The 16,723-nt window shown below is 38.9% G+C and overlaps 1 protein-coding gene across 1 annotated transcript in view; it reads left to right on the plus strand.

Moving 5' to 3' along the window:
- Nucleotides 1-16,050, plus strand: part of LOC124150932 (sodium-dependent multivitamin transporter-like) — a 29,522-nt gene extending 13,472 nt beyond the window's left edge. Inside the window, exons 8-16 of the mRNA XM_046523133.2 lie at nt 428-565; nt 6,050-6,185; nt 6,755-6,843; nt 7,994-8,106; nt 8,930-9,000; nt 10,001-10,087; nt 12,447-12,667; nt 12,836-12,942; nt 14,904-16,050. Of these exons, the coding sequence (XP_046379089.2) occupies nt 428-565; nt 6,050-6,185; nt 6,755-6,843; nt 7,994-8,106; nt 8,930-9,000; nt 10,001-10,087; nt 12,447-12,667; nt 12,836-12,942; nt 14,904-15,046 (1,105 nt within the window). The 3' untranslated portion in view covers nt 15,047-16,050. The remainder of the gene's footprint in view (nt 1-427; nt 566-6,049; nt 6,186-6,754; nt 6,844-7,993; nt 8,107-8,929; nt 9,001-10,000; nt 10,088-12,446; nt 12,668-12,835; nt 12,943-14,903) is intronic.
- Nucleotides 16,051-16,723: the final 673 nt, after the last annotated feature.

Genomic DNA, 16,723 nt, shown 5'->3' on the forward strand with positions numbered 1-16,723 from the left:
AAGAACCTGTCTAACATTTCGAATGAAGTAATTTGATTTTGATGGTTTGGTTGTTTGATGGTTTGTTGTTTAACGCCGCACTCAGCAATAGTCCAGCTATATGACGGCGGTCTGTAAATAATCGAGTCTGGACCAGACAATCCAGTGATTGACAATATGACCATCGATCCACAATTGAGATACGATGACATGTATCAACGAAGTCAGCGAGCCTGATCGCCAGATCCCATTAATCGCCTCATACGACAGGCATGGGTTGCTGAAGACGTATTCTACCCCGGATCTTCATTGGTCTATTTGATTTTGGATTGGATTGCAGTACGATTGCAGATTACAGCATACACCAGGAGATCACTGATATACAGCCTATGACAGTGAGTAATTATCCTCTCCCTTGAGTCTTAAATTAGTACAAATGTTTCTGCAGGCTCAGCCCCGATCCTCGCGTTCGCCACACTGTTTGGGGACTATTTCTGGGAGGTTTCTTCAACTGGTACGTCAACATGTTCAACCAAACAACCATGCAGAGAATGTGTGCAATTCGGTCAATGAAAGGATCCAAAATGTAAGTAATTAGTGAGTGAGTAACTGTTACTTTCAGCCGCATCCGCAATATTCCAGCTATTCGCGGCTAGAAAAATAAAATCCGTTTCCTTTAGATAACATTATTTTAAAATGTTAAAATGATTACGACGATCGCTAAAACTTCAGTCCCTTATCACAGCAAACAGTAAAAACTGTCATTCAGTTTGATTTCTTTAAAATAGGCTAAAACTAAGTGGTTAGAAACGGTATTTAAAAGTTCAGAAATAGTTTGAACAGTATAAAAACCTTGAAGAATAAGTGCACAATCCATACATTCCAACAAAAGGTGCTTGATAGTCATAGGACTATGGAAAGTAATACATTGAGGGGGATCCTCTCCCTTCAATGAAAAGGAATGAGTCAATTGACGGATAACAACTTCATTCTGACGATTTTATCCAGTAAGGGCATGATTTCCAATCAATGATTGTATGACATGAAGCTTATTTAGTACTTGTTATTCCACTTTTGCTGCCACCTGTTTCCAACATATTGGCAAATAGCAGGTTTTAGGTGTGTATATGGGAAAGTACCTATCGAGAATGATTTCCAAAGAGCAGCTTTAGCTACAGAATCTGCTTAGTATTTCCATTGATTCCAACATGACTGGGGAGCCAGCAGAAGACGATGCCATTAATCGCCACGGACAAATTCAGGTGACATTTCAAAATTTCAACTTAAAAGGGATGGTCAGTTTTACGGTTGTTGCCTGTAAGCAGGATAAACTATCAGAAAAAATGACAAAACTGGACTCTTTCGAACATTCAATGAGTTGGAAAGCTAATATTATAGCCTTAGCCTCTGCCATTAAAGTAGAACTTCCATCAGTTAATCGTAATGATAAAGTACCTTCATTTGTAAGTTGCAGCTGACACATTATCACCATATTTGGATCCATCAGTGCATATGCTTGTATACCCTGTATATTGATGTTTAAGTTCTAGGAAGGCTTGTTGGTATGATAAGGAGTTCGTATCTGCCTTTTTCAAGTTCGTCAACTCAGTATGTTGTATTAACTGCCACGGTGGCACTTCATGTAGTTTATAAGTTGCAACTGAGGAAATTCTTAGATCCGCATCTGTAATTGTTGTTGAACACGAATGCGAAGTGGAGGAATTGAGCTAGGTTTCTTGTCATATAAAGTCTGATAAGGAGGATTAAAAACCATGTTAATCACCGGATTGGAATGGGGTTTTGTGACGTATTGCAGTGCCATATTTATCCATCTGATATCAAGACACGGTTAATTAGTTTCAACATATAAACTTTCAACAGGGGAAGTTCGAATACACCCAGACACAATCTTAGACCTTGATGGTGAATGGTGTTAAGCTCTTAAATGTACGATTGATTGGCTGAACCATATATGAAACACCGTAATCAAGTTTAGATCGAATCAATCTTCTATACAGATGTAACAGAGTTTATTGATCTCCACCCAATTTATCATTTGATAGCATCCTTAAGATACCAAGTGCTTTCAAACATGTAGCCTTCAGATGTCTTTATATGAGGTATGAAAGATAATTTATGATCAAAGGTAAGTCTCAAAAACTTGGTTTCTTTGACTGCTTTTATTGGAATATTATTCAAAGTCAATTCTGGATCCTTATGTAATTTCCGTTTAAGATTTAGAGAACTAAAAACCATTTTCTAGAGACCATTTATGTATTATATTGAGGCAAAGTTGTAACTTTCTTTCAATGGGAATTCATATTTCTACAACGGCAATATACACTGAAATCATCAACAAATAACAAACCAACATAATTATCATTTAAAACTTTTGCAAGGCTATTGATTTTTATGCTAAAAGTGTCACTGATAAAAAACTACCCTAAGGGATCACTATTTCCTGATCATATAGCTCAGATAATGTGGAGCCCATTGGACATCTTCTAAAAAGCGTGTGATAAAATCAGGCACACTGCCACGAAGACCCATATCATAGAGGAGACATATTTCCATATTGTACCATAGGCCTTCTCTAAATAAACGATATGATCAATGGTGCTCCTCTGATGCCTGAAACAAGACTGTATATCAGTTATCAAGTTTTTAGATTCAAAATACCAGACAAGACGCCTGTTGATCAGATACAGATGCAGCTTGTTAAAGCTATTGGACGGTAATTAGAAGTATTCGTGTGATCCTTCCCTGGTTTTAGCACATGAATTATATTAGCCTCATGCCAAGAAGATTGAAGAAAGAAAATTACCCTATTCCCAAATATTATTGAAAATGAACAAGAGGGTTAAAATAGATGACTCAGGTAGATGTTTCAATAATCGATAATGGATATCATCTGGCCCATATGCTGTATCATGAGCTTTGTTTAGAGCCTCTTGCAGTTCACATAAGGATAAAAATCCATTGTAGTCTTCAGATTTATTGGATTTGAAATTAAGAATTTTCTTTTCCTGCTGACTATTATACGTTTGAAATTTGGGATCATAGTTTGGAGACGATGAATATTTACTAATTGCCTCTGCCACCTTATTAGCAATGTCTTTTTTTGTAAGTTAATGCCTCAATGTCAGCTTTTGCGTGTGGGAGACTGCTAGTGCACCCTTTACCTTTTATCCTTTGAACCATATTCGATACTTTTTTCAGTGCAGTACGTGTAGTCAATTTGAAAACAAAATGCCTCCAGCTTCTTTGTTTATTTTGCTGGATGGTTCTACGAGCTATTTGGTATCTCCAAGTGTATTGAGTCGGATGTTTATTATAAACTCTTTCAGCTTTCTTCCTGGTCTTTCTGACGTAAGAGGCGACTAACGGGATCGGGTGGTCAGGCTCGCTGACTTTCATCGATCCCAATTGCGTGGATTGATGTTCATGATGTAAATCACTGGATTGTCTGGTCCAGACTCGATTATTTACAGACCGCCGTCATATAGCTGGAATATTGCTGAGTGCGGCGTTAAACAACCAACCAAATCCTAGTCTTTCTAGCTTTTTTGCAATCTTCATTGTACCATGGTGTTTGAACACGTAGAGTTGGTAATGTTGAGTAATGTATCAGAAAACAGTTTAATTTGGTCATGATCATTTTTAAGATGATCAACGTTCAATTTAGTACAGCACAAAGAACTAATGGACAGCCAATCAACCTTGGAAAATAGCCATTTAGAAATGGAACTATCCAAAAAATGGGATATACATTTAAGCACGGTAGGAAAGTGATCACTGCCGCACAAATCACCATGACCAATAAAATTTATTAAAAAATGGTGCGTCAGAAATGGACAAATCTAACGCTGAGTATGTACCTGATGCCGGGTGGAGGTAGGTGTTACTTCCATCATCAATCAGACATAGACTATGCTTATCAAGAATGTCTTCAAGTACTTTTCCCTTGCCATTATGTGTAGATGAACCCCATAAGGGATTGTGACCATTTAACTCGCCCACAATAATGAACGGCCTGGGAAGCTGGTCAAAGAGATGATCCAGATCCCATTTGATATGATGCTGTTATATATATAAGGAGCACATACAGTTATTGCAATATGTAAACTTATACATACTGCAACGACTTGTAGGTTCATATATGGGGCAATAGGGCTATGTAGTGTACCGTTTCACTAGTATACTTGCGTCACCAGAGGCTACCATTGGTAATCCTTGCAATCGAACTGTAAGTATCATACTGGCGTAAATTTATCGGATGATCATCTCTCAGAAGCGTTTCCCGGAGGCTAAATGCCTAGGGGTTATACTCATGAGCTAACAGTTTAATTTCTTCAAAATTAGCACTAATACCTCGAAAATGTCATTGTAATAGCGTATTAGTCATTTATTGGAGAGTGCTCCCGGCCTTTTTTCTTAGGAGAATGGCTCCTGGAGTGGGTGCTCTGATGGTGTGACACTTCCATATCGTCTAGAATGCCAAACCTGTTGAATATGGACACAGGATCTCTTTGTCCTTTTGGTATTCGATCAGTTTTATTTGGTTTCTTTGAGTAGTCCTCATTCACATGTTTCTTTTTCTCAAGTGGAGAAGAAGTGGTTTGAGCTTCTGTTGTTTTTTTATGTTTGTTGGAAGATTCAGTTGGTGTAAATGAAAAAGTGAGATCACGAAACGCTCAGTGGTATGTCTGTATTCACCCAAGTTAAGTCAGTTTGACAGTCAATTGATTTTTAGACGGTTTCATGGCCTCAGCGTAGGTTGACTTACCTCTCAAGGCAATGCTATTGAAGCAGCTAACTTCCTTGCATCTGAAAAACTAATATTCATTTCTGTTTTTATGCGTTGAATGGTCATTTCAAACTGCCAAACTGAACACTCTTTAGATGATGACGTGTGAACCTGAGCAATGAACACATTTTAATTCAGAAGTACAGGCGCTGCTATCATGACCTTTGCCTCCAAAACGATAGTAAGCTGCACGATAGGTACATGATTGCTGCCAATCCCAAATATCTGGCACCTCAGATGACTAGGGATATACATGTCAATTCTCAGAGAAAGCATCTCAACTTTAATTGGTTGTTGCAACTGTGGAACATCAAACTTAAGGAGGTAAGTGTTAGAAGGTAAATAAACTCCATCCTTCTTAAAGTTGAAACACTTAGCATCAACATTCCTTTGCTAACGTTCAAGGATTTGTATGGATAGCATGTGATTGGGATATTTTTAAACCATTTTGTTTCCATGAGAGCTGCCTGCTCTATCTCTTTACATATTCTTTTAGAACTGCAACAGATCTAATTTGGGTAACATCCTTAATAGTTCCAGCAATGCTTTGAATTGCTTTTTCTAATTGAAATGGAGAAGTCAACTTTTTCTCACTTGTCTCTGCAACAATGAATCGAGGGCAGGTTTCACGTTCAGAATAACACAATCTGTTGATCATATCCTACTCATCAGCAGTATCATCAGTTTGATAACGTTTTTGGTTTGTTTTTTTATTTTGAGCACCCAGGGTGGTATAGTTTGTGTTTCACCCTCCTGGCTCCCCATCCACCATGGAGTATCAACAAGGACTACGCCAAATGTCTGTGGGCTTCCAACAGGCGGCACCATTGATACCAAGAGGGTTTAATCAAGTGGAAATAATGTACCACCAGATTGGCCCATGAGACACCACCTTCTGGGCTTTAAGACGCTAGGCAAATATTTCAAACAAGCAAATATATAAATTTGTTGTTTTGGGTTGAAAACGGTTTGAACAGAGTTTACAAAAGGAGAAATCAGGTCAAATCTGTGCTATATATGATAACGCACAGGGTTCAGCATGGCCAGGCAATTGATAGCACCGGGCCGATATATCCTACCACCCGTCTAGGTGAAATAAGGGTCGAAGTGGTGTATTTGGCAAAGGAAAGCTATTCCTGAAACCACTGCCCTCAACCTCAAGACTGAGTTTGAAGCGTTTTCTTCTTTACAGAGCCATACTATTGTGAATGTTCATGCTAGCCCTCTTATTGAAAGCGCCAATGCTACTGTTTTTCATTACAGAGCCTTCTTACTGAACATACCCATGCTTCTGATATACGGTGTTCTGCTGGTGATCACAGGGCTGCAACTGGCCGCCTACGTCTTCACCACCCAGTGTGACCCGTATGAGGCTGGTTACATCACAAACAGGAACCAGGTACACCTTGATTCATTCCATCCTTACTGTGAATGAGCGGGCGTTTCGAATGTAAGACGCTTTCAGCAATATTCCAATTCTATCACGGAAGGTCACATAGAATGCACTTGATGTAACCGTGTGGGAAATTGTACTCGGCCCTCGATTTGACCAGACAAAGTTTTGTGCACTGTGCTATGCCAGAGCCCTTTTATTCACCACATATCATGTCATGTCATGACCATGTCGTTATCGAGTTTAGCATTTCTTTCTGATTTTGTCCGTGTGGTGTGTTAAGAGTGGTTTTGTTTATAATTATATTTTTCTATGCATCGGAAAATCTATGGGTTGCTTTGTTGTGCAATGCCACTCAGCACAATATTCCAGCTACATTACATCCAGCAATCTATAAATAATCAGATAATCCAGCAGTGAATGATATCATGAGAATCGAATTTACTAACCTCTTTAGATGTTTTTTGAGATCTATATTCTTACAATCTTTCACAGTGAGACAGATAAGATGAGACTCTTTGTCGCTCTTTCTCTTGATATGTCATCCAATGCCAGTGTACTACGTCTCTGTGTAGATGATGCCCTACTTTGTGTTGGACATCCTCGGCTCCTACCCCGGCCTGGCCGGACTCTACATGTCTTCCCTGTTCAGTGGAGCACTCAGGTAATGTCAGCGTCAGGGCATCTCTTGTTAGTTTTAGGAGTGAGGTGAGCAGTCGAAAAACGTCAAATGCAGGCTACGGATTGTCTGTTTTATTAATGAGAGCCGCAAAAGTAATACTTATACCTCACATTTGACATCCCTGTCACCATCTGTGACTACAAGATTCGCTTGAGAGGCAATGGATATTAAATATATTGTCGTAAATCTTTTCTGTAACTGTTTCCATTTAGAGACATTGAACATGTCTACTAAAGATGAGAACATCATCACATGTGGATAATCCAACAGTTGAAAAGATGTGTCAAGCTCTCTATTCTCGGATGATACAGATTAAAAGGTTTTCAACCATCTTCCATTATAGATGTTACAGTGGTTCATTTCATATATCCTATATACAATATATTATACCACTGTTTTGCAAAATTAATCCTTTCAGACATATAAATGTGTCTCCGCGGTTGGATATATCAGCGACAAAAAGCTAATAATCATATGTGAAACGCTAACGCCAATGTAACTTCTTGGGGCATGAATGGCAAACATATTACAATGAATGGTGGTCCAGTGGTTATATTTTCCTATTCATCTAGATCCAGAGTGACAAAATTACTTTCTACAAGGCTCCATTGCAAGACGAATGACTTCAGCTTTTGTCAATTTTTCCTTTATGTCGAGCAATATTCCAGCAGGTCCAGCCTTTAGTGTCTACAGTTTGCAATTTCTGAGGTACAATCGAACATGCTCTTTCTATAAAGATTTTAGAGCGCGTCATACGATTCTAGCTTAAAAGTTGTTTGGTCAAACTTTCAAAATGTGTTACTGTAATATACTAGAAGTGATAAAAATTAAGTCCGATGAGATTCCATAGTTTGACTTGTACCATATGTTCCAACGTTAGTTGTTTTTTCAGGAATATAACTGACTTGTCTTTTCATGTGTTTGTCAAGGGTGCCACCAGTGGGGCAGGAGACGCTCACATTTAAACCAACAGCTGGTATCATCACTGTGTGATTCATAAACACATGCTCATGTATACAACTCCATTATGTGTTGTCGTACAATCGACTCTTCTCTAAACAGAGATTTTTTTGTGGATATGGAAATGTTTATGTCGCTTTTATTAACCAGTGAGACAAATACTTTTACACAGTTCTCTGTCCTCTGGCATCAACGCTTTGGCCGCCAACACAGTGGCAGATATCCTGGTCGTGCCACTGCGCCGATCTTCAGAAAGGACATCCACAATCATTGCAAAATTGGCAGGTAATATTTGCTCAAAATGTCTTGTTAACTTATTTTCCTTTTAATTATCTATGCAAAAAATATCAGAGTGTCAACGGTCACTCAACAATACTTACGACAAGAGGCACGACTTTTATTTATCGTCCAACATCATTCTTCCAACTTTTTCAGTTTCTAGACAGTAATAAGAAGTGTCTTAAGTGTAAAATAGTACTGCTAACGTCTTCAGTAGCAGAGCCATTAGTGATGTCATTTGATTGTGATGTCATGGTAACCAGTTTTGGATGATAAATGAAGTTCTTCAAACATTTAATCTTCAGTTTGACATCTGGTTACGTTTCGTCATGAAATTCAAGCCGTTGACATGCAATAAAATGGTGATTATGCATTAACGAAATAGTAATTCTATTACCGGGCGCACTCTAAGCGGGCAAAGCCCCCAACCAGCAGCTCAATCACCAAGCTACCTCGTTACTCACGCTCCAATGCACTCGACTTACCAATCCTTGGGAAGAATGGGGAGGGTGGGACGTCAATAACAAGCATGCACAATTCATTTTTTTATTGTTTACTTAATTGCGCATGGTTGTTTATGGGGTGCTAATACAGTCACTTATTAACTCAGGCAGGAAGCCAGTGAATCACGTTCGAGCCGCAGCAGTGCTAATTAAATTTGAAAATCAATTACTGATATCGATTATGTCAATACTAATTGATGTTCCCTAATTGTATTTGAGAAGACATGTGTTAAACGCTGTGTGAGGGATCCCTTGCTTGTGTACTCCTTATAGTCACAATGCCAAGACCTTGGTACCACTGTCCCATTTTGCTGTCATTTTTTCAGTTTGTTTCTATGGACTCCTGGCTATAGGAATGGCGTATATGATTCGATCACTCCAGGGGCCAATAACACAGGTTGGTGCAACAAAACATGAAAAGTCAGATTCCAGAATGCTTGAGTCCAACAGAAAATAGAGGAACTAGTTTTAGGCAATTTGTTGAGATTATCTGTGATGATCCTCTTACCACACATATTTAATTTTACTAAGTTAAATCAGGTGTACCTGGCCTTTGAGTGGGTGAGAGAGTAGGATTAAACGCCGCTTGGAACAGTATTCCAGTTATACCACGGCGTGTCAGGTTGATATAGGGGAAAAGTCCGAAATGATGCAGACATTAACCACTATGATGAAGACCATGAGCACGGGTACCAAGAAACATAAGCGTGACGAACAGGGATTCGAACCCATAATCTGGTTTCTGGCGTGTCCAAGGGACGCAGCTCTGCACAGGGAGTTTCCGACGCATGAGACGACTGTGCCACCGTGCCTCCTCCTGACGTTACGAGGAAATAGGCCCAGTTAAATTGTTAGTATCAATTAGTTTGATTGACATAGTTCTAAGCACGCTTTGTTTGTCTGTTTTCTCAGTTAATAGGTTAAGGATGTACTGAGGACACATACAAATTGCCACAGTTTGCCACATGGCACAGACTGTAATGTCTACACGGTAAGGGGGAAACAGAACGTAGGCCACTTTACCTTCGAGAAGACTCGTAGAATGATACCGTTAAGGCATACTCATGTATTAGTGTAGGTCCGTTTCTTGTCCTTGTGACGTATATACGAATATGAATATTACAAAATACGAGAGGGCATTCTGAACTTATCATAATCAATGGGATATCACCATCCAAGAAACTTCATTACAGCACATTCATTGTTTTTTTAATATTAGATATTTTTATTTACAGAAAATCATGCTTAATATACATACATAATGAGGTATAATCTTCTTTGAAATCCAATTGCATCACGCTTCAAGTTCAGATTTGCTACATTATGACATGACGTACTTCCATTTACACAAATCGATTCAGAGTGTTCAGTGAGCAAACTTCACTCCCTTGCTGCAGATGATACAGGCTGTGGAGGGAGCTGCTGGCGGTCCTGTGTTAGGAATGTTCTTCCTGGGAGCTGTTTTCCCAAAGGCCAACAAAGTGGTAAAAAGAAATTACTTTGCTTCAGATTGTTAAAAATTAATAATTGTTTCCCAAAACAATTACATTGTTGCAAGATGCATTTCGTTATAAACATATTCAGTCTGACAGTTTTAATCAATAATATGTCTGGTTTTGCAGATGTAACTGAAAAAATATCTAATCTCCTGACAAAATCCCAGCCTCCAGAATATCAAATGGTCAATCCCTAGGGTCCAATACAAATTTAATACTACGGGACCGACACGAGATCCACCTGCCACGGGCCCGTGCTCGTATTTTGAACACAGCTTCCAACTGATTCTTCCAGTTCACAACTGAAACTGTGACGATGGTTCTCATTACGTATAAGAGTATCTTGGGATATATCTTTATTTCTACATGAGATGCCAAAGGCCATGAACATTTGAAAGAAATAAGTGATGTTTACAGAAGGCAAGCGCAATTGTGACAATTATTTATTTGACAGTGACAATTTTGATAATCGTGTACTGAGGGCTTTTTTCACATATTTCGCTGTATTCAGAAGTACAAAATGAGTATTACACTTTATTAGCATTATTAGCGACATGTCACTCTTACTGTTATGATACATTCTATGCAAAACAGAAACGGAAAGTAGCAAAATCGTAAATATCTGAGTGTTGCTGACATACAAAATAAATTAATACTAAAAATGAGTTGGTCATTTCCTCATGAAATGGGATTTATTTGTGTGTAAAGAACGCGGTACCACATACATTTGGTGAACAGATGGGAAAATCGTAAAAACACAACCACGTGAGAGACGGAAGACACCAAAGACTTTCACGTGCAACATGACTTGTTCGGCTACAAAAACGTTCGGTTAGCATTTGCCTGTGTTATGAGAATCCACAATGTATATCTTCTTTTCATGAAGAATATATTAAATGTACTTAGTTTTCATAAAATGTATACCTTTTTATATATTATGTTGCTGACCAATTACACACTTCACTTCGATTGTCTATATGTAAGCCATGGAAAGCTCACAGCCCAGTGAAGGCTGATGTTACGCAATTGTAGCTTGGCTATTGCTCGACAGCAAGACGGAAGTGGTCAGTTCCTAGGTCGGGTTTTGGTGTTAACTGACATGCCATGTCGGCAATGTGTGAACTATGGTGAATAACTGATTATATGAAACATTGACTGGATCTTGTTCGGAAATGATGAAATATTACAGCATAAAGTTGTGTGATCTCTCCTTGTTATGTATGTAAAATGTTTACTTGATCCACTCGTTACACATACGATCACAATGTTACAGCAATTGAACAGCGAAAATATGCCACGACTGATGTCATCAATCCAACAAATCAACTGAAAACTGAAAATCATTTTCAGCTGTAGCCAGGTTTTTCAACGTGGCACCGAGCACCATTACATGACCGTGGAACCATTATCAGAGCCATGGAACAACATATCACGTATCGACCACGTATCACAACTAGAGCACAGGACAGATTCATACGGCTACGTCACTTACGTGAAAGAACCACCTCGGCCACATCTCCAACTATGGCAATGCCAGGTTTGCGTAGGATATCAGCCCAAACAGTGAGAAAGCGTTTACGCGTCCTTCCCATTTTGCAAGAAGCGAATGTCATTTTCCAAACAAGACTGACAACAGACTTTTTCAGGAATCACAACATCCAGGTCCTGCCATGGCCCTCAAGGTTTCCGGATTTAAACCCAATGAAACATTTATGGGATGCACTGTACGAACGACAGCCAACAGCCACAGAACCTCCGACAGTTGGTACACGCTAAGGCAGAGTGGTTAAACATTTCCCAGGTCACAATTCAGGACTGATTACTTCCATGGGACGACGATGCCAGTCAGTTTTGGACTCTAATGGTGGCCACACAAGATATTGAGAATAGATGACCTTCACCATAAAACTTTACTATTACATGTGTGTCAAATGGAACCTTGGTCAATGACAACGATGTGTGCCAGTCTTGAACAATCGATTACCATCTGTTGATAATTCATACATGAATGATGCATAAATTATACCTCTCAAATCACTTTTGCTTTTCTCTATTAACCTAAGTCTCAAATCAAAATATGCAAGACATATAAATACAAAATGTATTTCATCTTCAATGCAACCCAAATTACACATTTCACAAAGTCGATGTTCATAATCAATATCTAATTCCAAAGAACAAGATGTTTTATTTTCTCCTTGTAAATAATGTAATACCAGATTTTAACAGATTAGAAAGGAATGTGTCAATACCACAATTCGTTTGTAATTTGTCGTGACAGGAATATTGGTTTTTAATCCAATGAATTCTTAAGCTAAACTTGAAATGTTTTCATTTTCATGTGTAGGGAGCTCTGTGTGGAGGTATATCAGCTCTATTAGTGACTGTCACACTCAGCATTCTACAAAAACTTCATGGAGTCAAGCCGACCACTCTAAACCCCGCACCTATAGATGCATGCCCAGGAGAATCCTATCTAGAGGCGAATAGTACCATGGCATTCACAACCCCAAAGATTCTGAATACAACATTCCCACAAGATGATATTCTGAATTCTCATCACGAAGGGTATGCTTTTAACTATAACAAAAACATGTGTATAATAACCTGTGATTTCAGATTAGAATCGTGTAATTAAAGTTTTAATCATAACATTTGTATCAAACATATTTATGTCATAAATATTCTAAAACTGCATGTTCAAATAAGGATCAACTATATGCTGTGGTTCCACAGATTGTCTGCAGTGTCATTCTACCTATATGATGTGTCCTACGTGTGGTACGGCTTGATTGGATTCCTGGTGTCGCTGATTGTTGGTGTGGTCACAAGTTGGATCACAGGTGAGTCCAGCCAGTGTATATATATTTAGTTAGCGGAATTCTTGCGCGGATTGGCAAAGCCAAAACAAAGTAATTTGTTCAATAAGTTCAACTAAAGAATCAGGTATATTAGTGATCTGATATCGCTCAATAACCATCAAATAGCTAATTCCCTTCCACTGATATACCCTCCTGAACCAGTAACAAAGAAGACCAGTGAGACCGCCTCGTCTGTTTCATATTAAGATCTATGCATAAAGATTCTGACTGACAAAACACTCTTCACAAGACTATATGACAGGAGAGATGACTTCAACTTTCCAATAGTCAATCTTCCCTGTATGTCGAGCAATACTAATCCTGCAGCTCCACCAGCCCTTGGTGTCAACATTTCAGAACGTTTGAGGTACAATCGAGCATTTTCCTTCTGACAAGATTTCAAAGGGCGCAAAACGACTCAGAAGCTGTTTAAACAAGGTTATAGAATTCAAGGCTTTTAAAACGTTTAATGCGAGACATGTAGAGGACATTTTCAAATCTGACGCATCAGTGATTAGAATTATTAGTGACGCAATTTTCTATTTTGACTTGCACCATATGTTCCCGTGTTTTTTTAGGTGTTTGTTTGTTTGTTTGTTTGTTTGTTTGTTTGTTTGATTGATGTTTCACGCCGCATTCAGCAATATTCCAGCTATATGACGGCGGTCTGTGAATCATCGAGTCTAGACCAGACAATCCAGTGATTGGCATCATAAGCAGGTGAACAATTGACCTGCCGTTGCATGTGTTTGTGACGGGTGCCACCAGTTGAGCAGGATACACAAACACCTGGTATCATCACTACTTGATATTGATTCTTAAACACAAGCTCATGAAAAGGTCGGAATCGTACAATTGACTTTGATTTTTGCACATATTTCATATGAATATGAAAAGGGTTTTGTCGATTTTATTCAGTTGTGTCAAGGCAAGTCAGTTTAATGTCATCAGAGGTGATTGACGTCTGTGCTATTTACCATGTTTTTAGGTACGAGCATTGATATGGTGCTGGCCAAAATAAATATAATCAGACCGAATCTTGGATTCAAACCATTCTCATAGGATCCTGTCATGCATAAGGCACGCAACTCCCATGTGTCTTGTACAATGCAAGTATATAATATGGCCATAGAAGAACCCGCATATAGAAACTCCACTGGTGTCGTACTACTGTTAACTCGACATGTATTGGATGGTTACCACTTTTCAATGTTTGTTAAATATTTTCCTTTAAAAATCAGCCAGATGCGGAAAGGTCCAGAATCTTTGATGCAATTCCTCAAGTATGAATCAGAAGTAGAGATTTAAAACTAACAGGCAAAAGAAAATGTTTACCTATGTTTAACGGTGGCTAAAAATCAAGCTAACAAGAAATGGTGATTGTGATGTATTTCATACGGGTATTACAGGCGATATTACATGCATCGTGTCAATGAGTATCTCGCAAAAACTGACGTGCACTTGATGTCTGAGGAGCATGAGGGTCGCAGTTGCACAATACACACCAATGAGCAGAGTGAAGTGTGAATTTTCAAGTGTGTACTTTCGTTTGCTCGGCTGTTTATTTCATTTTGTATAATTGCAGGTATCGCTTCTAAGTCTAATCGTGATAGATGTCAAGCAATGTTGATGTTACTGAATTTCATTATACACTCTCTAAGTATATTGTTTGTGAAGTTTCCACCTTAAAAATATTGCCTCACTTGCCTTATATAATATATAAACCGCTACATATTATTTAGCAAAAATAACAACGGTGTGAATCGTTGCACATGCAATCCGAGGTCTGGCTCAGAGTCGATTTTTACAGGCAGTCCTGTTATGGTTGGGGATATTGCTAACATGCGACGTAAACCAGAGCGAACACACTCACCTCATGAAATCGAAATATGTTTGTCCAGAGAAATACTAATACCATTAAATGTCCTTTTACTTTCTGACAGCGAGCCGATACCCTCAAACAGTGAACCCGCAACTCCTCTTCCCGTTTGCGCGGCGACTGTGGAAAGTCTCGAGTACAAGCGGGATACAGCTGACACCTTTACCAGGGAATGAGACTTACGTACCCAGCCGGAAACAGCCATGACGAAGCTCTACCTGCCCCTTTCAACACGGCATTACGGACGCCGCAGCAAGTCTAAAGTTGGGCCAAGCAACGATGAAATTCAAAACAAAGACGTTTCAAACAACATGTACATCACCATTTAACTCATGTATATCTACCGAGAGTATAACCGACTGGTGTTGGGGAATTTATGCTTAGCGTCATGTTAACCACTGTTCAAACGCGCTCTATTCTGATCATTAATTTTGGTCCAATACGACAAAATATCATATTTGGGAAAAATCCTTAAAATGGAAATTTGATCTTGTCCCTTTGATTGTTCCCATAACATCAGATCAGTTAAATGTTGCAATTCAAAAGTTAAGCCTGGTGTAGAAAGATTTATTGCATATCATTCAAGTTATAGATTCAAGAATTAGCTCACCATGCCGAAACTGTTTCAGTGAGTGAGTGAGTGAATATGATTTTATGCCGCTTTTAGCAATATTCCAGCAATATCACGGCGGGGGACACCAGAAATCGAAACTGTTTCAGAAAATGATACCAGATAATTGTTATTTTGTAACAAGGACATGCGAAATTGGTGATGATAATGTCATTGATATGAGCAGTATTAAAGTGTACTGGTAACTGATTAATGGTTTGATGTTGGATGGAAAAATGACAAAATCAAAACCAATGAAATGAGGTCAATCTTGGACAAATAACAACCATAATTTATTATCAGGAGCTTTGGTTAGGAATTCCATGAAATATACGCATGAGCTCAAAGGTTGCAGTGGTCGGAACAGCTACGCACTTTACTTGCAGCTTGTCATGTCTTGACAAACCCACAGCTCTGAAGTCCATGACAGGGCACATTGAAAATGTATTGTACTTCAAGAAACCTAACGTGCTTGTCTAATAAATCGAACACGCACACTCAAAGTGTTTGACTTTCCACGAAAGGGCCGATAATTGTATCATCGTGAATAGTTTTCCACATATAAAAAAATTATGTCCGGAAATACACTTTCCTATTCTTTTGTTTGTGTGTTTGATTCTTTGTTATTTAACACCGCATTCAGCAACATTCCAGCTATATGACAGCGGTCTTTAAATAATCGAGTCTGGACCAGACATCATGAGCATCGATCCACATAACTGGGATACGATGACATGCATCATCCAAGTCAGCAAGCCTGACCAACCAATCCCGTTAGCCAGACTTCTTACATTTAGCTTTTTCCGACAAGCACAGGTTGCTGAAGATTTATTCTACCCCGGATCTTCATGGGTCCTTTCCTATTCAGTGAGTGAGTGAGTTTGGTTTAAAGCCGCTTTTAACAGTATTCCAGTCATATCACGGGGTGTCAGCGTTATGTGTGGGGAAAGCCCGAAGTGATGCCGATCCCAGACTTTACCACTTTGGTGAAACACACGAGCCCGGGTATGGTGCTGACACACCTAGATAACTGCATTTTTCATCTCGTCACTACCAGTGAGTGAGTTAAAATTTAACGTCCAATTGCCATTATTTCAGCCATATGGCGACGAGAACAAGTTGATATATGTACACAATTGAGTCATGAATACAAAGTTATATTTAAAAAACTATTTGTCAAGCATATTTAGGTATTACAATAATATCAACATCTGTTTGAAACACGGGCAATAAGCCACCAGTAACCAAAGCTAGGCCACCTCGCTCGGGATAAT

Source organism: Haliotis rufescens, unplaced genomic scaffold (assembly GCF_023055435.1).
Source record: "Haliotis rufescens isolate VD_foot unplaced genomic scaffold, xgHalRufe1.0.p SCAF_12, whole genome shotgun sequence".
Lineage (NCBI taxonomy): Eukaryota > Metazoa > Mollusca > Gastropoda > Lepetellida > Haliotidae > Haliotis > Haliotis rufescens.